Below are 25,107 nucleotides of genomic sequence, written 5' to 3' on the forward strand. Positions count from 1 at the left end.
TCAGAGTTTGTAATTATTCCTTTTTTGAATATTTCCTAAATATATTGCTCCCTCTTAGAGAGTTCTTTGAGCACAGGGACCATGTATCTTTAATATAGCAATACTCGATACCTAAGATAGTAACTGGAACACGATGAGCACTAAATAACTTGATAGATACATAAACACATGTCAGAGGGCAGCAAATTATCTGTATCCCACTCAGCTATAGGGTTTTCCGATCATATACGTGGCTAACAACCACTTAGCCATGCGTATATGAAATAGACCATGCGTCCATCTGTTCCAGCAAGATACTGACTTACCTTCTCACAATTTACCTACCTCACATGTGTGCTAAGGAAATTTAAATGTCTTTTAGTAAAGGTGTGTAGGAAGCTTAATTGTTAAAGCAAAAATTTTAGTCACCCATCAAGTAGCAATTAATTTTGGAATATATGCTAGGACTTTTAATTAGCCTCCTATAGGACTGTGAAGACCTTTTCAATTTTCTGATTTCTGAGGGAGGATAATTGAGCAATATTTGAGCAAATTGCCGTGGGCTTCCATCTTTAAAACCATCCTGTTTAGCCAGGCTGAGTCTGATAGTACCAACCAGCTCAGTTGACCTTGTGCTTATGGGCTCAAATCTTAACTATAGCATCTCCAAGCAACTCATTTTATATTCTGCTTAACCTCACCTACCCGTTGCTCAAGGAACAGCTTTCTGTAATTTCAGACCTTGCTTCTCTCCTGCCCAAACTCAATGGATTTGCCACTGGGTACCGAACCCACCCAGCACGCAGGGTGTTCTGGAGAGATTCTGACAATACGCTTCCATGGTTAGGACGCGTTTCTCTGACGTGCAGGCTGAAGAGGACCGGGCTCTGGTTATGACTTTTTTTCAGTAATGTTCCTAATCAAACAGCAAGGTGAATCATCAGAGTAACACAAGGACTGCTTTCAAGACAGTTTGTGAATCTTCTTTCCTTAAAGGTAGCCAAGATACAAACGTTGTGTTAACTAAGGGCACACGTTTCCCTTGGAGATTTCACTCCCCCTCCTAGCATTTCATCTCGACTGTTGAGTCCTCAGCCAGCATTTATCTAGTCTCGTGATGTACCTAAAAGGATAACTTGCCACTGTGCCTGTAAAACAGCCAATACGATTCTCAAGTCAAGCTGTCACATTCAAAATAATTAAAGATCAGTTAGGAAATGGAATGTTTCAGCTGTGAATTCTCATTATGTATTATTTAGCATCGGAATAAATTTTTAGAATCACAAAGTAAGAAAATGAAAAATGTTAATCTTACTACTTTTCAGCTGTATGGTATTAGCAATTCATTTACCTTCTTTGAATCACTTTCCTTTTCTACAAACGTGGGTATAAAGCCAAAAGTCAAGCTTTAAAACTGGGTGGATACATTTGGGACACTCAAAAGGGGTCCAAGGCAGGGTTATATATAATCCTTTTAATGTTTTTTAAGATGTACTCCAGAAAATGTATTTTGAATTTGTTCACTCAGTTCATTGTATTCTTTGCATTTTCAGGAGGAACAGAATAATCCGCTGGAGTTCCTGGGCTACGCCCCGTTCTGGTTGACCTTGTCGTCCTGCTGTGCCCCTTACATCGCCATGAGCAGCATTGATGATTACAAGGTAACAGGGGGTGACTGAAACTGCCACTGCTTTGTGTGATTAATAGTTGAAGGTAATGTAATTACAGGATTTCTCATGAGGCTCTACGTGTCCTTCACTGAGCAGCCAATCCAGCCATGAATCCTAAATCATACAAATAAAAGGAAGTTTCACAAATGGAAATGGAAATGTATAGGTAAATAAGTAAATTACAGAGATTGAATCTAAAATTCATGTGGCTATGCAAAGAATCCAGGATAGTCAAAATCACTTTGAAAAAGGAAAACGAAGTTGGAAGAAAAATATTCACAATACACGCATGTCTAACAAAAGATCTGTTTCAAGAATGTAAGGAACTCTTACACCTCAGTAGCAGGAGATAGCCCAATTGAAGGTGGGCAAAATATTTGAGCAGATACTTCACTGGAGATGTACAGAAGGAAAATCCTCTTGTGAAAAGTTGGCTAATACTATGCGTACATCAGGAAAATGACCCCAGTGAGCTATGTCTATATAGCAAGTAAAATGAATAATGTTAAAATGACTGACAATGTGAAGAGTTTGTGAGGATGTAGGGAAACTGGAACCCTCATGCATTGCTGGTGGGAGTGTAAATTGCACAATCACTTTGCAAAACAATTTGGCTCTTTCTTATAAAGTTAAAAACACATTTATTGTATGACCTAGCAATTCCTCTCCTAAATATTTACCCAAGAGAAAAGAAAACATCTTTCCCCATACGGAATTGTGCATTAATGTTCTAAGAACTCAAGTGTCCATTAAGCTGTGAATTGATGAATTCTGGAATAGCCATACAATGGAATATTACTCAGCAATACAAAATGGAGAATAACTAATAAACACATTAGCATGAAAGAGACTCATAACCATTACACTGAGGGAATGAAGACAGACACAAAAGAGTAAATACCAAGTGATTTCATTTATAGGAAATTCTCAGAAAAGTAAAAGTAATCCATAGGAACAGAAAGCAGACCTGCGGTCTCTTATAACCAAGGATAAATGCTATTGACTGCAAAACAGCACAGGAAATTTTAGGGGGTGCTGGAAATGTTCTGCACCTTAATTATGATTGTGGCACAGGAATACCTGCGTGCGTCAATCCTCATGCAACTGTCTACTTCATATGGGTACTTTTTTTTGTTTGACAATTACATTTCGAGGAAGTTAAGTAAAAAGAGATTGTTGAAAGAAAAGGAAGTGACATTTTTAAAACCTGAGAATTTGGAGAGATAAAAGAAAAATTCCAACATTTAACTGACAGTCTTATTTATAAATTTTCATTCACGGGCACTCTTTTATTCATCCAAATGAATCTTTAACGTGTCTATAAATTATCAGAGAACCTTGTTAGAATGAAAATTCTGACTCAGCCGTTCTGCAGTGAGACAGTGGTACTCATAGGGCGGTAAATTTCTAAGACTGATCAGCCCAGGCCAACTCACATTAGCCTTACCCACAAATTTCAATAGGATAGCCTTTCATGGCTCCATTTTTGTAGCTTTATTACCCCAAATCTGTGAAACCTTGCGCAAGCATCTCTGTTTATTCAGCACCATCTTCATTTGTTTCACTTCCTCCTTCTCCGAAGTAATTCTCTTGCCCGTGGGAAGAGAGCACTGTCCATGTAATGTTTTATTTGTAGTGTGGAGCCTCCAGGAATCTCGGTAATTTCCGTTTGCCTTCCCGATGTAACTGTCAGCGATGCTAGTGTTAGCATAATCCAGACTTAAAAACTTCTCCCATAGGAAACATGAATACTTTCTTTCTTTGGCCTGTGTGATGCCACAATTTCACCACGATTCTCCCAACACTTCAGCAACTCTCTCCGTCTCCTTTGAGGTTTCTTATTCCTCCAAGTCGCCTCTCAACCCTCAGCTCTCTTTTCGTGTTAGATGTCACTCTCTCCTAGGCAAGCTTGTCAAAGCTTTGGGCTTTAAATCCCCTCTCCCTACTGGTCACTCACGGATTTGACTCTAGCCCAGGTCTCTGATTTCTAATTTCACCTCCCAGGCTGATCCAAATTGCTTTCTCTGCATTTCCTCTGCAAGACTCTCGCATGCCATGCCTCCTGAACTGAATTTACAGTATTCTTACACATGCTCCCCCTTGAATATTTTCTGACCCCACAAATGGGGCACTGTGCCCTCGGTTGTCCTGGTGGGAACCTAAAACCTTTCTTCAGTCTTTCATTCATAGCTTCACCCACATACATGTCCAGTCAATCACCAAATCCTTATCAGTTTTACTACCTGAATGGGCCTGTGCTGGGAGATGCTGATTTGAATCCCTAGGTCAGATTACATCTCAGGCAGGAGCATCATTTGGTTAATCAGAGCCCATCAACAGATGAATTTAAATATGTTTTAAAGAACATATCTATATATTCAAAGTGATCAGAATGATTTAATGTATAATTTGGGCCCAAAACCGCATGACTGATTAAGTAGTTTTGAACGTAATTTAGTATGTTTACTCAGAGAATGACAAGAAATACAAAACGCATTTATATTTTTAAGTGTATTTGTGCTTACGTACATATACATAAATATTTGGGTGGGTATTAAATATTTGGATATGTGGTATGGTAAAACGAAGGCATCATTTACTTAGATTGAAAGGATAAAGCAATTATATATATTCATAATTTATAAATTTTAACAAAAATAATTTATAAAGTATATTTAATATATTATATTTTTATGATATATACTATAGATATATATATTCTATAACATGTATATATAGTCTGTAATAGAGAGGAAAAGAGAGAGAGAGAGAGCGCTTCATATTGGGCCAAAGCAGAATCATTCTGATGGGAAGTCAGCTGCTTAGATCAGGCATCCCACCCCACTCCCTAGGCCTCATAAGTCATTAATCACTGTTCTGTTTACTGCAGTGTTAATCCCTTGATTATTCTGAGGTCTTTATCTCTACAGGTGTGTGATGAATGTCGTTGTTAATTAAAGCAGCAAACTGACCATTTATGTTTCGAACTATTCCTAATCCTTAGTCCGGGTAACATTCGTAGCCATGATACAGAATTATTACATATACAGAATTTATTTGAATATTTCCTTATGTAATCCACATCCTTAAACCTCACATTGAAATACCCCTTTGTGTCTTCGCTGTCTCCTCCTCAGAACAAGGTTCGGTCCCAGCTGCGGACGTCGGGGCTCTTCCCTTCCGCGTACTGGTTTGGGCAGGCGCTGGTGGATGTCCCAGTGTACTGCCTCATCTTCCTGTTTATGTACTTAATGGACCATGGTTTAAACATCCAAGACTCTATATTTAAAACGGTAGATCGGATCATACAAGTAAGTGACAGTATTCACAAAACAAATCTCATGGGGTGATTTACTTGGAAAATCTGAAGATGCAAATAGTTTCCATTGATATTCACCTTGTAATAAATGTAGAACCCTGTGTTGTGATGTGTTTTAGATCCTAAATGTTGCCCTAGATTGCTTTGTCTTTAACTAAACCTAACATTCCTGTTGGTTTCAGATCCCGTGTGCTATTGGTTACGCCATGTCACTTACCTTTTTGATGTATGTGATTTCGTTCACTTTTCGCAAGGGGAGAAAAAATAGTGGCATTTGGTCCTTTTGCTTCTACATTGTAAGTTTGTTTCTTGGGAACATTTATTTTATATATTGAATATACAATTCTGAGCTAATACTGTAAAATTTGCCCTTGACAAAATGATAAATTAATATTACAGTCTAAAATATTTTAAGTTAGACTTATACATGGACACTTTTGAAAATCTGCATCTTTTTCTCCTCCTATTCTTACCCTTGCAGTTCTTTAAATGTAGCCCAGTGTTTCCAGAATCATAAAATATTTATTAGAAGGACACATGGAAACCATCTATATCTATCTTTCTTTCTGTCTTTCTTTCTCTCTTTCTCTCTTTCTTTCTGTCTCTTTCTTTCTTTCTTCCTTCCTTCCCTCCCTCCTTTTCTTCCTTCCTTCCTTTCTTTCTTCCTTTCTTCCTTTCTCTCTCTCTCCCTTCCTTTCTCTCTCCCTTCCTTCCTTTCTTTCTCTCTTTCTTTCTTTCTTTCTTTCTTTCTTTCTTTCTTTCTTTCTTTCTTTCTTTCTTTCTTCTTCTTTCTTTCTTTCTTTCTTTCTTTCTTTCTTTCTTTCTTTCTTTCTTTCTTTCTTTCTTTCTTTCTGTCTTTCTTTCTGTCTTTCTTTCTTTCTTTCTTTCTCTTTCTTTCTTTTTTTTTCTTTCTTTCTTTCGAAAAGGAAATAAACTCAAAGACCTCTACAGAGTTATACAAGATTACAAATCCTGTTACTAGCAAAGTGAAGCTAGAAACTACTTCTCCAAACTACTGAGAATTGTTTCCACAAAGCAATGCTGATTTTATCTAAATTAGAAGGGAAATATGTATAATTTATGATTATAATCTGTTATAACTTCCTGTCACTTCAAAATGCCAAAAAGTAAATTATTAATTCAACAAACATTTGGTGGCTTCCATGTGTCACAAACTATGACTGACAATGGAGGAAAATATAAATGTTTCAACCTTGAAAGGCAGAGCCCAGAAGGTAAACAGATTACTTATTAAAACAGAGTGATACAGAAAAGATTGTTGGGGTATCCTCCATCTTTAAAAAGTCTGTTATAAAATTGAGTGATAAAGCAGTGTATGAAAGGCAGAGAAGGGAGAGATTCATTTATGAAAATGAAAAAAGAGATTTCCTTTAGGAAGTGAAACCTGCAAAAGAGTAAGATTTCAAAAGCCAGAGAAGAAAGATGATGATGCAAATAGGAAATAATGGATGAATGGAGATAATGGATGAACAGAAATGAAGAGGGGAAAAAATCCAGGCTTATTTTTAGGAACTAATGATAATCTGGCATGGACATGGATGGAAAACAAGGTCTGCTTATGGTAAAAAATAAAGGATGTTTGACACCATGCTGGCCTTCAGCAATGTGCTCAACAAGTTATTCTACTGGATGTGGGGAGCCATGAAGCTTATGGTAAAGAAAAGAAATATGCTCAGAGGCACACTTCTAGGAAGAATATTCTGCAAGCAACAAAGATTACGGCTTGTAATACAGAGAAATTACAAGTGCAACTTTTAGGAAGTCATTTCAGTGGCTTAAAAGTCTGAGAGCTTCAGGTACACCTAGAACTTTCTCTTAGTCCTGAATTTTGTATTTCAGTACTTCTACTTAAACTACTCCGGGTTGTTAAATGCTTCTATTTCTCCGTTGGTATGGTTAACAAAAATCCTCCTTCATTGCTGGCTGTTGTCGCTTTATTCCTATTATATATCATTTTCAATTTTTCACTATGATTATTGCTTATCTAATATTCTGAATTCTATGTCAAAAAAATATATATGCCAAGTTTTTCCCCTTCTATAATTAGAATATTCTCTGTATCAGATCCCTAGGTTATTCTATCCAGTGATGTCTACTCCAGGCCATAGGAATTTGGCTCAGTCACTAAGGGAAAATGTCAGTGAAGATATGCTAATTTCCACTTGGTTTTTGAGGCTGGAGTTGAAACTGGAAATATCTCCAAGGTGATCATCTCCGCTGAACATAAATGGAAATTCAGAGGGGTTAACATGCATGCCTGCATTTTCTCTAGGTCACCATCTTGGCTGTGATTGGATTTCTGCTGGATAACTCTGGGCACGGTGTTCTGTATGCCGTCACCTTTTTAATACCGCCCGCCACATTAATTGGCTGTGAGTTCTTATCTTTCCACGTAAGTAGCGCCACCATCTGTCCCCGTGCTCTGGAACCCGCGACCAGTGGTGAAAGCTTTGCTTAGGCCTGGGGCTCTACAGCAGGTTGAAGGCACGTGGCTTATGAAGACTTCTGCTTCGTGGATGCTTGTTGAATTTCTCCCCGATAGGAATCTGTGCTCAGCTCAGCCGAAATAGAAAACGTGGCTTTGGGGTTTAGGTGTAGGGAGGCGGGGCCGTGGGTGGTGAGAAGCAGAGCAGCCCTTACACTCATTCTGGGCCTTGCCACCCCCTGGGCTCGCTCAGCTTTAGAAAAAGGCCGATGAAATGCCCCTAATCTTCGGGCTTCCAGGATTCCAGAGAAGCGCTCAGTATGAAGAAAAGCCCTTTTCTTCCCAGCTGACTGATACCTATATTTCTACAAAAGGAAGGAGGGTACAATGCATGGGTGCAGAGGCATCCACGGGAAGGGAGAAAGGAAGAAGGGATCCTATGAAAGTAATAATGGGCACAGGAAGATGTCTGAAGCCCTGGGCGACAAGGGCGAACCCTGTCTCCCTCTTACTACGTGGGGAGGCTAGCACAGATCCTCACAGCGCTCCCACAGGGGATGAATAATGGCTAAAATCGATTGCTTCATGTAAATAAATAAATAAAAATTTACAAGAAATGTATTAATTTAAAATATAATAAATTAATTAATGTGTCATTAAATTTATTTAAATAAATAAAAGCACAGGGTCTCGTAGACCTCGGGAGGAAAGACGATACCCCCTCGCTGTGCAGCTTGGAATAGACCCTTGTCTGATACTCGTGGTGAAATCAGGGGACCTGTTGGTAGGGCCATTCTGTGGACCCGTTCACATTCATGTGGATAAAATTCATGAAACAAGATAACTGCCTGTTGAACCACTGTCTTTCCTTTTGCAGCTTTTCACATTTTATATCTCTGATGAAGAACCAGGAAGTATAGAGGCATTCTTGGTGTTCCTAATTGTAAGAACACACTCTTCTTTAACAAAAATTGTGTCTTTTCACTATACTCAACCATTTTAATTCCTGTACACACTGTGAAGCTTTTTATTAAGGTGAATGCATAGCTCTCTATAGCCCGTGGGGATATTTATAAAATATGGAAAATGTTTTTGTAAAGGTCAGTTGATCAGATAATACGCTTCCCAATTTTAAGAACAGTGTGTAACTATTGTGGGGAATGGCATAAAGTATGTATCACATGATTATATTTGCTTCCAATGTTTCTGTAAACAGGATTTGACAATGAATTTGATAGCTTCATAATTTGACAAGTAGATTATTGGAAATTTGTAATGATTTTGCCAAATATATCATTGTAGACGTCCAATTATTCCTACTTCACTTTTGACCTTAGACAGTTTTCTTTTAGTGTTTCTAACTATGTGTCTCTCTCTTTGTTCCTAGCCTTTCCTTCATTTTATCATCTTTCTTTTTATTCTTCGATGTCTGGAATGGAAGTTTGGAAAGAGATCAATGAGAAAGGATCCCTTCTTTAGGTTGGGAGAAATCAGATTAGATTCTGTTTTTATCCCAGTGATCGATATTTTAAAATATTTTTTCACACATAAACTAATCCATTAACAGAGAGGTACCATGTGCTTTAGGATAGGCTGGGGTAGGAACCATATGTTGATATTAATAGCAGAGATCTAGGTACCTAAATCAAAGAAGATTACAGATAGTGGAGGAAACAGACCTGAAGCACTGACTGTTAAGGGCTGTGTCTGACACCGTGCACAGTGCAGCACCAGGGAGAGGTACATGCAGCCAGCTCAGTTTAAAGAGCAGTCAGCGTGAACACACTGACAGTCGAAGAGGCGTTGCTAATCCAGGAGGGAAGAATAGCATGATGAAAAGGCCAAAGCCGGCAGTGACTGTGCTTCTGTCCTGTGGTGGTGAGAAACCCAACTGGGAGATCATAGACTTTCAGTTTTTAATGGGACTTAAAAGCGGAGACTCTTTTTTCTTTTTTTGCACCATGCAAGGATGAAACCATAAGCATCTTACTTCTGCATGTCCCATAGCACATCAGTTTTAACTATTACAGATAGTTGCATGACCTCCAAGATGAAAGAAGACCATTAAGAAGTCTTCTAAGGTCCTTATGGGGGATAAGGCCAAGGGAAGAGAAGGTAGAACGAGTTATGTTATAGGTATCAGGGACCAGACAGAATGGAAGAGAGAGTGAGTGTGACCCATATTTCAAATAAATGGCCAGGCTTAATAGGAGCGCAAGTGTCTAACTTGTGTTTCTGAGACCATCTTGATTTCAAATATTCTGGGCCCATTCTCCCCACAAAAATATAATAATGCCAACATGTTGGGGTTAAAGCTAGGGTGCCCCCCCCCAAATTACTTCACTAAGCTATGAAATAAAGACTCTTGGTCAGATAATAGCTACTAAGTTACCCATTGATTTTGAAAAAAAAATAATGTCTCTGTAGGTAAGTTGAACAAAAGATACATAAGTGATGGTCACTAAATAAAGCAAAACCATTTACCGAAGAAGGATGTTGGGAAGGGAGGAGGGTTCGCTGCAATGATGGTTTTTAATCACTCAATCTACTCAAGTGTGAGATTTAAAGGATGCAGTTATTCTTGACACAAAGACAAAAATGCAAAGTCAATGACCAATGGATGGCTTTGACTCTAGAATTTCACCAAGAAGCTGCGATGCGTGTCCAAATCCAGAAGAGCCAGAAGGGGAAGATGAGGATGTGCAGCTGGAAAGAGTGAGAACAGCAGTTGCTCTGAACTCCACAGACTCGGATGAGGTAAAACACACAAGGAAGCTACTGCCTCAGTTAACACCAACGTTGGTCAGTTAAAGTGGCCGGTCCACAAGTCTAATTCTCAAACGTTTCTGAGTTTCTCTAATCCATACAAATGAGGATCACTACTTTATTTTAATAGGTAGCCGCCCTTTTGACAACAAAAGGAGCAGACAAAAAGTCATGTTAGTTCTCTTGGTCTGTTAAAATAAATAGAAGGAAGGAAGAAAAAAAAGTGAGGTGCCATTGAAATTGCAAAAGCCAAGAAAAGACTTGTGAATTTTAGAAACTGAACAAAGTGACCACTGCTCTTGGAGAAAGTGCACTGTTCAAAGTTCAGGGCAAAGTCTGGTCCACAGCACGCGGAGGATGATCTGGTGCTTCTCCCAGTCTCTTTGCTCCTGTTCTGAGAGACGGGCCAGCCGCACAAAACAGTGTGCTCCTGAGTAACTGCCTTTATAGGAGAGGAAAACGACGGTCTCTTCTCTCCAGCAAGAAGTGCTTGGATGGGAGTGGCCAATAAACACGTCGCCCAGTAGAGGTCTTCTTTGATGCCCGGTGTGTGCAGTGAGGGGGCAGCCTCGTGGGAGGACAGAGCATTCTCAAAGTTATTGGAGAGAATTAAGGTCTGATGACATGATGTAACTGTCTTTTACAGAAACCTGTCATTATCGCCAGCTGTCTACGCAAGGAGTATGCAGGGAAGAGGAAACACTGCTTTGTCAAGAGGAAGAAGAAGACAGCCACAAGAAACATCTCTTTCTGTGTTAGGAAAGGTTAGACACAGTGGCTCAGGGCCCTCCCAGAGCTTCATGGGTCCTGATGAGCATCTTCTGGGCACCACCTCTTGGTTCGCACACAGGCCCATCGGCAGGGTGACCATGACAGCTCCTTTTACATGTTTCATTTCTCAGTTAAATTAATTAACTCACCCCACCCACCCCAGATAGGGACCTAGTCGCATCTACATGGAAGCCATCAGCGTTGCATTAAAATGAACCACTGAAACCATGACATTTCTATTTAATGAACACGATTGATTTCCTGATGTTCATTACTTTTCACACGAGAACTAACTGGGGATGTGCCAGCACATTCTGAAGGCTTGACCGGCAAGGTGAGGTGGCCTCGCTTTGTGTCATTATCACACGGGGCTTAGGACCACAGGAAACAGTCTGACGCATCTGGCTTCCAGGAGTGGCTTTTCCACTTCCCATCAGTGTGACTTTAGGCAACTAACCTCATCCTTAGAAGCTTCTGTCCCCCAGTACGTAAGAAAGGATCATGATAACAACCTCTCAGGGGGGTTGTGACAATTACATGAGATTCTGTATACAAAGCACATAGCATAACGCTTGTCACATAGCAAGACTTCAGACTAGGCTTTATTCTCAATTTTACTATTAAAATTAATTAATATTAAATGTAACTATTTTTTTTTCAGGTGAGGTTTTAGGATTATTGGGACACAACGGAGCTGGTAAAAGTACATCCATTAAGGTGATAACTGGAGACACAAAGCCAACTGCTGGACAGGTAGGTGAATTATGTGCAAAATATATTATATAGTGGTACGCAAAATACATTTGCCAGATGTCCAAACTTTTTACACAGCAAAATGCCATTCGGTCATTAGTGATTAACGTGGCAGAATAATACATTCACAAATGAACACATTAAAGCAGGCAAAAAAGTAATCACTAAAAGGAGATAATTTTCATGCCTTCATAGGCATTTAGAGGGAATGTCCAGTATGAGATCAGAACTCAATATCAGGTTTCACACAGAGTCTATTTATATACCATAAATGCATGGATTTACACCTTCAATGAGCATTGTCTGCCCAGCACATCATGCTTTAATCTTGAATTTTAAAGTTAAAAAAAAAAACCTTATTAAGCAATTATATTCTTTGTCCTTCACAAAGTGTTTGGCTACTGGCACATATATTTTTATACAAACATATTCTTCCTTGGGAGTGTTTTCAAGGAGTGGCTCAACTTGAATTGTACATGCAATTTAAATTGTATAAGGTGACCAGACAAACTGAAAAAGAGTTCTCTTATCAAAGAGGGAGAAAACATAAAATATAGAGAAAGCGTTTTCCCCCAAATTCTATGGCCGAAGATAGGAAACCGTAAGACCTCTGGAAAACGTGTCCAGCGATGGCGGAGAGCAGACTCTAGCGCAGAGGTCTGTGGAACGACCGTGGAAGAGGGTTGGTGGTCGAGCTCCAAAGGGAGAAGACCCCAGGAACGTGACTGACAAATATCCCACTAGAGAGAGGGGGGAAGACAGATGTTCACGGTCCCTCTGAAGCCGGGGGGAAAGCGGGGCCTCGTGAAGGGGGCTGCTGCTTCAGCTGGGCCTGCCCTCCAACGCAGTCCCCGCCAGGACCCTAACTCAGGATTTCACGTCTCATCAAGCATGGGCAAAAAGGAGGTAGCTGTGCAATGGGGTATCGGAATGAAATGTTCTAAAAGGTGAGATCTAAATTATAAAGCCAGCGACTTGGGTGTCATGAAATCAGCTTTAATCAGATCAGCTGGTGTGCGCTCTATAAACCAAGTCTTTCTCCTGCTTAAATCCTTTCAACAACCTCTCACTCCCTGTGATTGGAAGGAAATCTCCCCATCGAGAACTCAGGCGGCTGCAGGAACTGACTTCCAAGTCCCCCTGATCTGCCCTCCTCCCCTTCCTCACTCTGCTCCAGGCCCGCCTCCCTCTGCCTTGTGTCTGAGAACCATGGCTCTTCGTCCCTCCCCCGGGCTTGTCTCAGGTTTTTTTGCCCCAAATTCCTTTCCTCTGGGCTTTTCCATGGCAGGTGCCCTCTTGCTCTGCTGCTGAAATGGCCGCTCAGCAGACAGGCTGTCTCTAATTCACTTCCCTGTTATTCTGCAACGCAGCCTCCAAATATTTCCATTTTTGTTATGATCTCTCTGTATTCTGTGTACTCATTTCTCTATTTGTTTATTGCCTGGTACGCTCCGTGGAATGAAAACTCCACCTTAACAGCATGCTGGCTATTCCATTTCTCACTGTATCCAAAGCAGGCAGCACGGCATTTGTCACACAGGCGGTTCTCAGAACACGTTTGACCGATGAGTGAAATTCAATGCGAGTAATTAAATCAATATACTTCTTTCTGACAGTGATGGGTATAAATTGCTGGCCGTGATGGTCACACATCACATTTGTGAGACATTTGACTTTTCAGCTTAGATTAGGTTGTGCATACCGTTTTCATGTTTTCCTTCTCTGACAACCTTCCTCCAATGCAAAACGATTACAGATGATTAAATTCAGTCAGGACCTAGAGATGCTCTAGCTTTTGTAGGTGTGTAAGGAGAAAGATGCAGGAAGTGAAAACAAAGCCAGAGCACAGGCTCTGAGAGGGGACTTTCCTCTGCAGGTGCTACTGAAAGGGACCAGTGGAGGGGACGCCTTGGGGTTCCTGGGCTACTGTCCCCAGGAGAACGCGCTGTGGCCCAGCCTGACGGTGCAGGAGCACCTGGAGGTGTTCGCCGCCGTGAAAGGGCTGAGGAAGGCGGACGCCCTGGCCGCCGTCACACGGTACACGGGGGAGACACACCTGTTCTCTCCTGAGGGGATGGGGAGACGGCTGGGAGGGCCGGCCTTCATGGAAGCTCAGGGCGGGGGCTCTGAATGCAGACCGAGGCCACACTGGGTAGATTTCCAACTGAAAACTGGTTTCCCAGATTTCAAAGTGTTATTTTTTCCCTCATATTAAATATGGAAAGAAAAAACTTACCATTGGTAGAATTTATCAACAATACTAATACTTAAGTATAAACTATTTACCATAGGGCAGCTATCTGGATATCCTGAAATGTGCCTACATTTTCTTTTTAAAAGAAAGGCTATTTTTTGGGGGGGGATCAGCCAGTGTGAGATGACTGGGTGTCATTTTCAGAACCGCATTTCTGAGCTCTGGTCCCCACGCTTGTCCCGCCTGGCCCTTCTCCCATCAACTTTCCTTGCTATCCAGAAGCCTGAAACACTCTGTCTCCTTCAGGTTGGTGGATGCGCTCAAGCTGCAGGAGCAGCTGAAGCTCCCCGTGAAGGCTTTATCCGAGGGAGTAAAGCGAAAGGTAGGGGGCGGGGCTGGGTGCTCCTCTGCGCACCCCCAGGTCGGTGCCAGACGCGGTTCGTCTTGTTCCAGCTGTGCTTCGCGCTGAGCCTCCTGGGAAACCCGTCGGTGGTGCTTCTGGACGAGCCGTCCACGGGGATGGACCCCGAGGGGCAGCTGCAGATGTGGTAAGGGGCGCTCCCCGGTCACGGCCCGCGCAGAGGCCCTGCGGGAAATCTCTGAATTGTCTTACTCCTGTAAAAATTGTCCCTTAAACTGTTTTTCATGTGGACAAGGAAAAAACTCTTAGTAGCATTAGTAAAACCAGTACTCAGCACACGCACAAACAGAAAGGAAGGTCATTCCCCAGTACTGCTTCCCACCCACTTCCCACCGAAGGGAAAATAAGCATTGTCAGGGCCCGAGTGCACTGAGCGAGCGTTACAGCCGCTGGACTGGCCTCTGGCTGCCGTGCACCTGTACCAGCCACACGGCGTCCAGCGCTTCCCCTGAGAACGGTCACTCTCGTCCGGTAGTAAAGACGGTGCAGGGGGCGGATTCTGCGTGTTGTCCTGTATGTTTTTGTGCCTTTATTTTCTTCCCAAGCTTACGACACCTCTGTCGTTGAATCCTGTGTCACGCTGTTCCCCTTATCACAGCCTTTTCACCAGTTACCCCCTGCTCAGCCTTCCTCTCCTGACACACCCTTGTCACAAGTACTGCCTCCTGCAGAGGCGCCTCTTCCAGTGCCCCCGGCTCCCTGCTCGCTCCTGGCTTGCCGGCCCCCATCCCACTCGCCCTCTCGGAGTCCTCCCCTGCTTACTCTTCTTCTGCTGCACATTCCCAGTCATGCTGCCCGCTTTGGATTAATGAGAAGACTTTCATGACTGCAAATATTCTCTTGCCAATTTAGGCAGGCGATCCGGGCCACCTTCAGAAACACAGAGAGGGGCGCCCTCCTGACCACCCATTACATGGCAGAGGCTGAGGCCATCTGTGACCGCGTGGCCATCATGGTGTCCGGAAGGCTGAGGTGGGTGCCCGTCCCAGCCCACGCTTGGTCCCCAGGGGCACAGCTGGAAGAGTCTGTGGACAGAGAGTGATCGCTGTGAACAGCTGGGGCTACTGCACCTGGGTCTAACCAGGGGGATCCTGAGACGACCCCAGTAGCAAGTGCAAAGTCTCGAACATGGCAGTCTATGTCTGTTTCTTCCTCCTCTTACCCCCAGGTGTATTGGTTCCATCCAGCACCTAAAGAACAAATATGGCAAGGACTACCTGCTGGAGATGAAGGTGAAGACCCCCACTCAAGAGGAGACCCTCCATAGTGAAATTCTAAGGCTTTTCCCCCAAGCTGCACGGCAGGAAAGGTAACAGTGGTTGCCAGTTTTGATCCGACACCAAATGTCCCCTTTTCCCTGTCAGTTCATTGATCTGTAGTTATTTGAATCCACCGTTAGCCTGAAAGGAAACCTAAAAGAAAGAAATGATCTGTTGGATATGCTGCAGGAAGTAGACTAGAGAAGACAGAGCTGATGTGAAAGCTGATGTACCCTGTGTTGTGGTCCTACTGTGCGCCAGGCACTGCCCTGGTCTTGTGTCATCGCATTTAATCCACACCAAGACTTTCCAAAGTAGACACTGTTATTCCAGTGAAAAGTGAAATTTCACAAAAAAGCATTGCGAGACGCTAGCTTTTACAAGAACCCTAACAAATGGAATGGATTATTTTTAAGACTAGGAGGTTGATAGACAGGTTAGATCACATGAGAGAGCTAACAAGTGGCAGAGGTAAGATGTAAAGCTGATTATTTTATTTCCAGTCTATTAACATTTCCAGTTTTATATAAGGTCTGGTAATAGCACAATTCTCGTGAAAGCAATGCAGTAAAAATCAAAGACTACCTTTGGGTTTTTTTTTAAATTGAAGTATGTTCAGTTTACAACAACGTGTTAATTTCTGAGGTACAGCATAATGTTTCAGCCATACATATCCATACGTAGGGTCATTTTTAACACCTAGAATTCACTGCAGAAGACAGGTGATTTCGGAGTTGGGGGAGAAAACAGTAAAGAGAAATAAGACATAATGACAAGGTGTAAAAATATATTTCTACAGTGGAGTATAAATATCAAAGCAGTGCTGTGACACAATGTGCAGCCCATAACTGAACAGAAATATTTTAAATATTTCATAAAGGTACAGGGGCAGGGAATGAACGAGATGGATGAGAACTGTAGCCCCGTAAATACACAAAGTAGTATCTTATGAAATTAAATCTAAATCTCCCTGATTTTCAAATGACAGGAAGATAAACATCTCTCTGAGAAACACATTATGTTTTAAAATTTGTTTTGCTGAACATTATTTGGTGCTGAACTCCTGGAGATTTGTAGTCTCCTAACCAGAGGCTCAGTTATACCATCCTAAGTTAGGAAAGCAGTGTGCGTAAGACGGGGGGAGGTGGGAGAGGAGGCATGAATTCTCTGGAGGGTAGACCTAGATTTCCTCCCGAGTCATGGCAGTGCCTGGATGGAAGATGAAGTCAAGCAGCAAGTGTTCAACTTAGAAAAGTAGGTGGAGGGTGATTTTGGCAAACTTCGACATTTCATTTGCACTTGGACCTGTTGGTCTCCATCCAAAGAGACAAGGACCCTAAATGATCTGAGTCTTACTCTCCTGTCTCCCAGCTCTCCTTGTAATCTGCCTCTTTTTTATTACTATGGAGTCACCCTCATTCATTCATTCATTCATTCATTCATTCATTCCCCCACACCAGAGTGATGGCTGCTGTTGGTTTCCACCCGCCACAGGGGCATGAGCCTCACTCTCCCGTCCTCTCCTCCCAGGTTCCCGTCTCTGATGGCCTATAAGTTGCCAGTGGAAGATGTACGACCTCTAGCCCAAGCTTTCTTCAAATTAGAGAAGGGTAAGAGCTATACGCTTTGAAATAAGATCCTGGAAAGCAGATCATTCCAAATCATAAAATAATTTATCAGCACGACAGAAAGTGGGATGTGATGTGATGTGTTCAATGTAACAGTTAAGCTCTCAAACTGAATTTTAGATCGGGGGGAGGGGGAGCCTGTGTGTGTGTCTGAGGGTTAATGGAGTGATTTTTACCTTTGCTTTGTGGGTGTTCCCACGTGTTTTTGTATATATATAAAATGATACAACCCAAGTCAAAACTGAGTTATATGTGCATTTAAGGAGAATACCTCCTTTTGTGGCATTGATGCATATATATATTTAAAATTAAATTTTTTGTGGATTTGCATATTATTTTATTGCCTTAGGCTGTATAGTGAGAAACTGACCTCTTTTCTGGTCATTAAGATGGTCTTGCATCTGTCGCACTTTAAAGCTGACCACACTGCACCTGTCGCCACCAGGGTCACGCTTCCCTCGCCATCTGAGTCCGTTAGCTCTGCTGCTCTGAACCGTGCTAGCCTGAATCCCTCCCTCTGCTCTTTTCATTGTCACTGCACAGAGATCACCTCTGCTTGCTTGTCCCCTCCCTGAGGAAGAGATTTGAATCTCCTGGTTCCAGAAGACTCTTCTTACTCCTGTGCACAGCATCCATGGTCCGCAAGGCCTCCTCTTTCCAATCTCAGAGCTGAGCACCCCAGCATTCTGGGCCATGTGGTCACTCAGCTCTCCTGTGATTGGCACCATGGCCAGTACTGGCCTGGTCCAGTTGGTGATGTATTTCCAGTCAGCTGGGCACCTCTCCGGGCTCTGATGACACTTCTTAGTCTATTTTGGTCAATGAGAAGGGTTTTCAACCCAATCGGGGGCAAGCTGCCATGCTTTCTGACACGAAGCCTGTAAGGGTATCGGTTCCCTAGGAAACCACAAACGTCCTCTGTAAGTGTCTGATACGACCCTTTTCAAAATGTGTCTTCCTTCCACCTCTTGGCTCCTTCCTGGCTCATGTGCGGGTAAGGGAGCCTTCTTGGCAACATTTCTCCCTTAAATATACACCTCAATAACTGTGCAACATACAGGCATGACACCCCCCCCCCCCAATCTAGGTAAGTGCATTGCTGTTTTTTTTTTTTTTAGAAATATAACATTTTTTTAAACGGAGGCACTGGAGATTGAACCCAGGACCTTGTGCATGCTAAGCATGTGCTCTACCACTGAGCTACACCCTCCTCACCGCCCCCCCCACCCCCGCCAACTGGTGTATTTTTAACTGAGAGCTGTGCTTAAACCATAAATGATAATTATCTTAGCCTTTTCATTTAAGATTTTTTTTAAATGTATTTGTATTGTATGCTGACTGGTAAGACCACCTGGATGTAAAGATACATGAGTCGCTAATGCACGTCCATCCTTCTGCAGTGAAGCGGAGCTTCGATCTGGAGGAGTACAGCCTCTCGCAGTCCACCCTGGAGCAGGTGCGTCCGCTTTAGGGGTTTTACGGCCTCCGTGGAATGTGTGTGTAACGCGTGCATATGCGCTGCCCTCACGTGGAGCCACGGGGGGCAGTGTGCCACCCTTGTCTCTTTATTTCTGGCCCCCTTTCAGGTTTTCCTGGAGCTCTCCAAGGAGCAGGAGCTGCATGACTTAAACGAGGAACGTCACCCCTCCGTGAAGTGGAAGCTCCTTCCGCAGGAAGAGCCTTGAAACCCCTAGTACCCTATGTTCCCGTTCAAGCCTTTGGTTGTTTTTTAGACACTTACTTATTTTTACAGCATCGGTGTCATATATTTAGAGACACTATTGTAAACACTGACGTGGTTCTTGTGGCGGGAGGAGGGGAGGAGCAGGTGCTCGCAGGCGCGGTGACAGCGAGGACACAGGCACGTGGCTGAGCCCGCCTCCCGGGCACGGCCTCCGTGTCTCTGCCCATCACCCTGAAGCCATTTTTCTGTATAATGTTGAATAAATAAGTTTACTTTTATAAAACTGTTTCAGTTTCTGAGCATGATAAACAAATTTGGGGTTTTTCTTGTATTAAAACCTTAAAATATTTTTTTCTAACCTAGACTAAAAAGTCCATGTACTTACTCTTCTGGAAGTTTGATGCTTTTATAAAGCTGATTATTTTAGTAAGAATTTAAGTGACCAACTCAAGAAGTATTACATTCTGTGAAATAAATTTTAATGTATTTTCTTATGGCTAAGAATTTTAAAACACCATCAGTCATAATATCTGAGATCAATATATCTGATAATATTATCCACTGGTAACACGATCAATAATATAACAATAGTTTGGAAACTAAAAACTTGCTATTAGAAATTTATTGTACTTTTTTTTATTATATATAAACCAATGGAGTCCCATTCATGTATTTTTAAATCTAGGCTTTAGAGATGCCTGTATTATAACTGATTTTTTTGTGGATATTTGCCACTTGATCTCAGAAACTGATAAATGTGATAAGAGGTTCAGTGACCAAGGAGGTGGTAAATGTAAAATAAATCTCATATGTGTAGTTTTCAAATATGTTTTCTATTTCATGTATTTCGTGTGTCTTTTTCTTGACTCATTGGCCTATTAACCTATTACCTCCTATTTCAAATTCATTGATACCTAAGTGAAAATAATTTCTAATATGAGAGCTAGTTTGCTGCCTTAATCAGTGTGCTACCAAAATGTAAAAAAAGAAAGCACCACGCCATAATCAAGGAAGTAAAAAGTGGTGGCAAGCAGAAGCATTTCCTAGAACAATCTTCTAAAAATATCGGGTGTGATTACCACACGTAAAATATAGTTAAACAATAGTTTCTGAGTCGTGGAGATGATTCTCTGAGCTTTCCCTGCCAGTTCTTTGCATATTCTTTCTTCTCTTTTGGAATCCCTGACCCTCTGAGCCTCAGATAATTCTTAACAGCCCAGAAAGTTCTGCTCTGGAGAGCACCCCTCCCCTGACTCCCTTCCGGAGCCCCGGATCTCACGAGGTCTGTTCATCCACCTTGTGCTGGGAACAAAACAGCAAATGCAATTCAGTTCCTACCTTCAGCAGGTGCTGCTGTGTGGCGCAGTCATTGAGAGCTTGATCTAAGTTCAACCTTGGTTCTAGTATCAGTGAAGAACGTGTTCCCTCAGCTGCAAAAGGGAGCTATCAGTACCACTCCAGAGAGTCACCACGACAACCATGACAGAGGCCATAACAGCACCAAACCGTGGCCTGGCTGCTATCCGAGCCCAGTGACTCCAAGACGCTCACCCAGGGTCTGGCCAGCTCCCTTCTTGTTCCCGTCTTCCCGCTGCTCACTGATAACATCAAAACGCACCTGTTTCCACCTCTTTTCTCAAAAGCCAGCTGAGATGTCTGCAAACAATACTAATTTCAGTGGAGAGCTCCCATTGTAACTTAAGGGAATGATACAACTAGCTCAGTTTCTGTTTGAAGCCATATGGCAGGTGGATGTGAGAGCTATCTTGGGCAAGCAGAGTTTCAGCACCCAAGTGACATTTTACTCACCCGATGGCTGGAACCAGCCTTGAGATCACAGACTACCAGATGCTTGGAAAAAATTAAACTGACAACTGTGTCAAACCTGAACTTAAGTTGTGTGTCTGTTCTTTTGCAAGGAAAAGTCTGGCCAACATTTCAGGTGGCTTCATGTGGGACCAAAGTCTAGTGTTGGCTTCACCTGATGTACCTGCAAAGGAAATCCATCATCACAGACCTGGGACCGCCCAAAGCCTGTGTGTTTGATGATCAACTGGCAAATGTCGACATTTCTGAGGCCAAAGAGAAAACCTGGAACTAAAAGCACAGACAAGCTCTGCAGATTTTACCCCCGACATGTCACAGTCAGTTACACTGACAGGACACAGAAGACGGGAAATACATTGCTGTGCCAAAGGTAATTCTTTTTGCTCCTTTTGATCCATCTCACTGTATCCATTCTTGTTTTTCTCCACATCTCATTTATATTGTATACCATTCTTTTAACCACCTTTTATTTTGCCTTTCCTTGGGGTGTATAGAGACCATAATAAAATTGTATTCAAAGGAAACATACAATTCAAGTAAATTGATTGGCATGGTAGAAACAATGCTCCTTGCTGTTGGACCAGCATCTTTGTTTTTCAACCAGATGTTCAATGTCAGGGAAATACGGCTCTGTCCCCCTGTCCCATGCTTCCTCCTCGTTTCTTGGTTTCTAGGCTTTTGAATCCTTTTTCACATGTTTGTTTTCTCACCTCCTCTCTAGACCTATGCCACTTTCAAACCCTTTTCCAAGACATTGATGAACTAACACACTGGGGGAGGACTCTTTTCCCACAGTTGAAAAAAAAATGCATAGTCTTCCAAGACCCCAGAGAGGCTAAATAATGTTACATAGAACCAGAGCTGCTTAAAGGATCAGGGAAGATATGAAATGTCTTTAAGATGCATAAGACAGAGGAAACAGCCACATTGTGAAGGTGGGGGGGTGGTCAACGTTCTTTTTATAAACTCCAGAATTTCCTTACTTTTTTCTAGTAATTTAAAATTTGCGTCTTCTCCTTTCTCTTTTCAACCGAGAAAAAAGAAATGCATGAGACTTAACTAAATAGAGATTCTAGAGCTGGGATCTTAGCCTTCGGGAGCCTAAGAGATGTATCTCGGTTCTGGAATTGAGAGGTAGCCAGTACCCAGGTTCTAAGGAGGCTGATGCTGGTTTGCTGCCACCAGTCAGAGAACTGCTGAGGACAAAGCATAAGAAGTGCTGGGGATTCTTTTTATCTTGGTTATTTGAAATCTGACTCCCTCGTCTGGTTGGGGCAGTCCTAAAATAAAGGAGAGGAAACTCTACCATTTTAGACTTCCAGCCTCTACGATATTAGATGGTATGTGGAAAGAGGGTGGAATAAACGTTGGGGTCCAGTCTTCCAAATATCTTCAGCCCCTGCCTTTCCCCTGAGCTCCACACACGTATCCAACTACTTGCTTAATTTCTCCAGTTGAATGTCTAATTGGCATCTCAAACAAGATGTGTCCAAAATATAATGCTTACTATTCTCTTGGCCTTCTTCATCTCAGTAAATCACAACATCCTAGCTGCCAACCTAGGTGCCTGCTTGGTTTCTCCCTTCCCCACTTCCCCTCGGCCAGTCCAGTGGTACTACTGACTCTGCCTGTAAACTGTCCTCCAAATCCGTCCACTTCTTTCCATCCACCACTGTCACCCGGATCTGAGTCAGCCATTGTCTCTCATCTAGATTTCTGCATTAGCCTTCACTCTGTTGCTCCTACATCCAGTCTTGGAGCCTGTGTTTCATTTTCCATGCAGCAGCCACAAATCCTACCATGTTATCCATCATTCCTTTTAAAATCTACCATTGCACTGAAATAAAATTCAGACTCCCTATTCAGGCTTAGAGATCCTTATAGGAGATGGCCTCTGCCCATCTCTCTGAGACACCAGCCACATGGATTGTCTTTCTGTTTCTTAAATACACCAAGATTGCTCCTACCACAGGACCTTTGCATCTGCTTTCCCCTCCACCAACTACTTCCTTCCCCCAGACATCCACATGCTTGGCTCCTGATTGTCCTTCAGGTCTAAGCTCAAACGTCTCTTCACAAATATCCCCCTGCCCACCCAATCTAAAGTAGCTCCTGGCTACTCACACTATTTTCCCTGCTTTATTCTACTGACATTATCTAGCTTACTTATTTGTGGATGAACTGCCCCCCCCCACCCCATTAAAGGCAGTCTTCATGAGTGCAGGGGTCTGATCTGTCTTGTTAATCATTGATTTCCCCGGACTGAAACAGTGCTTGTCCTAAAATGGTGACCAATAAACAATTACTGAACTAGTTAACTAACTAATATAATCTCTGCTTCTCTTTGTTCTAGTACTTATTATCGTGACATGGAATCATCTGTCACTAACAGTTTTTTCTCTGTTAGACTATCACGTTTTTAGGTGTAGGGAAAGAAAAGTAATTTCCCTCTAGATTCTTGGCTGAGACCCCCCTGTAGTAATAAAAAAAAGACAGATTAGAAGGAGAAACCCAAACAGAAGTTTAATAACATGTATTTACATAGAAGATACCCAGGAAAACTGAGTAACTTCTCAAAATAGCTCAAGTCATCACCTTAAATACCATCTCCAGCTAAAGACAAAAGAAGATATTGGGTGAGGGGAGAGCCAGCTTTGGGAGGTTTTCTGGAAAACCACCATAAACAAGGGTACAGTTGTTATGCAGACTTAGATCCAAGCCTTCTCCATTGATAAGATTTTGTAGAGTTTTAGTCATCCTCCTCTTCCTGGTACAGAAAGGGAGACACCCTTACAAGTGGAGATTTCCCTTGTAAATGTAATTCTTCTTGCAAAAGGGCAAGAGCTTTTCCAGAGCTTCTGTGTCTTCCTTAAAAATAACCAAGTTCAAAATAATCTTTATGCCAATGAGACATACTTTGGTGTGCTATATTTTGCTACCCTTCAGAAAGGAAGGGCCATGTCTCATTTATCTTTTTATTCCCTGTTCCCAGTCCACAGCAGATTGTTCAATAAATCTCAAATAAGTCCTCCAAGAAGTGGAGAATAACTGAAAGATTAAGGGAAACATTATTGAAGACAAATTTCTCTGGCTTCAGAATAAGGCATGTGGCTGAAAATAACCTGAACACTGGCCAAAGAGCTATGGACATTTGAGCAAAAGTGACTGCTTCTTCTAGTTACAATCTGTGAGCTTCCGATCCAAAGAAATCTCTATAATTGAACTACAAATGGAAAATTTAAAAATATCAATGACTAGGAAAATAGATCAAACTTGAGATGGGCGGTTTGCTTTTTTCAAGATGAAAAATACGTGATATATAATGTACCCTCATAGAGAAGTCTTACTTATTTCTTCAGTAGCTATATACTTATGAACTCCTGATGTGCCAAACACTGACACAGCTACAGAAATATCAAAATAAGTGAAACACTATCAGGAAGGGGTGGGAGGAGAACTCATATTAATTAATCATTGTCTATATACCAAGCATTCAGGTCACAGTCTTAGAAGGATGATTACTATCACTTTACGGCTGAGGACATTGAGTTGCAGAGTTTGAGTAACTCACCTACGATCACACAGTTGGCATAGCTGGAATTTGAACCCAAGTCTGCATGGTTCCAAAGCCCCATAATCGTTCCAGCATATCTGGAATGAAAATAGCATGTGATGAATGCAATGCAAACACAACTGCATACAACCCAGATGGCAGCAGAGTGATTGACTGTTGGTTCTTCCTGGTGGTGAGTGTCAAGTCTGAAGCAAAGAAGACTTCCACAGTGGGTTTCCTTGAACTTAGATCCTGCAGGAGGACTGGCCCACACCATCAAGGGGAAGGCCGAAGAGAAGCTGGAATGGCAGGGTGTCATGAGACTACCTAATTTAGTTCCCAATTTGGAAAAGACCAAGACCAGAAAATGATAAGATAATTACTAACTGCCCAGAGCATTGGAGGGTTGGAGGATAGGAAGGGGAGATCAAAAAAGTTCCCAGAGACACTTATTTTCAGAACTGACCTGAACCATCTGTTATATGACGGTCATGGCCATGGTCTGTGGCCATTCAATATGAGACTCTATTGGACTAATTGCAAAATGCTAACCACAGCTACCGGGCATTTAGTTGCAGCTGTCTAAGCGATGTCACGTCCAGTGTCTGCTGGTTATAAAGTCTGAGTTCCTTTACAAATGACTGTTTCTTTTCTCTGACAAGGGATTTTGAATAGCAGAGATGCTTAAAAACAAAAACAGGGAGATTGCTATTTCTAAGTGAACACAGATTTGTGAAACTCTGTGCTGCACATCTCCTATTCAAAAATGGGGACGTTATGCATAAAACATGCCCTGTGTTTCAGAAAGCTGAAGAGCTTGGCTCCTTTAGGAAATCC

The 25,107-nt window shown here is 42.2% G+C and overlaps 1 protein-coding gene across 8 annotated transcripts in view; it reads left to right on the forward strand.

Annotated features, from left to right (window-relative positions):
- LOC105085702 (ABC-type organic anion transporter ABCA8) overlaps positions 1-19,715 on the forward strand; it is a 68,618-nt gene extending 48,903 nt beyond the window's left edge. For 7 of the 8 annotated variants that reach the window (XM_064495620.1, XM_031468957.2, XM_064495617.1 and 4 more), the window contains 17 exons: positions 1,533-1,640; positions 4,787-4,960; positions 5,151-5,264; positions 7,262-7,381; positions 8,292-8,357; positions 8,802-8,893; positions 10,051-10,171; positions 10,827-10,944; positions 11,613-11,704; positions 13,581-13,741; positions 14,205-14,280; positions 14,352-14,446; positions 15,172-15,291; positions 15,488-15,628; positions 17,109-17,188; positions 18,607-18,662; positions 18,793-19,715. In XM_064495620.1, the coding sequence (XP_064351690.1) occupies positions 1,533-1,640; positions 4,787-4,960; positions 5,151-5,264; positions 7,262-7,381; positions 8,292-8,357; positions 8,802-8,893; positions 10,051-10,171; positions 10,827-10,944; positions 11,613-11,704; positions 13,581-13,741; positions 14,205-14,280; positions 14,352-14,446; positions 15,172-15,291; positions 15,488-15,628; positions 17,109-17,188; positions 18,607-18,662; positions 18,793-18,891 (1,833 nt within the window). In that variant the 3' untranslated portion in view covers positions 18,892-19,715. Of the gene's footprint in view, positions 1-1,532; positions 1,641-4,786; positions 4,961-5,150; positions 5,265-7,261; positions 7,382-8,291; positions 8,358-8,801; positions 8,894-10,050; positions 10,172-10,826; positions 10,945-11,612; positions 11,705-13,580; positions 13,742-14,204; positions 14,281-14,351; positions 14,447-15,171; positions 15,292-15,487; positions 15,629-17,108; positions 17,189-17,749; positions 18,439-18,606; positions 18,663-18,792 lie in introns of those variants that run through there. The other variant, XM_064495619.1, reaches the window with a different exon arrangement.
- The last annotated feature ends 5,392 nt before the right edge of the window (positions 19,716-25,107 follow it).

Source organism: Camelus dromedarius, chromosome 16, assembly GCF_036321535.1.
Source record: "Camelus dromedarius isolate mCamDro1 chromosome 16, mCamDro1.pat, whole genome shotgun sequence".
NCBI classification, from domain to species: domain Eukaryota; kingdom Metazoa; phylum Chordata; class Mammalia; order Artiodactyla; family Camelidae; genus Camelus; species Camelus dromedarius.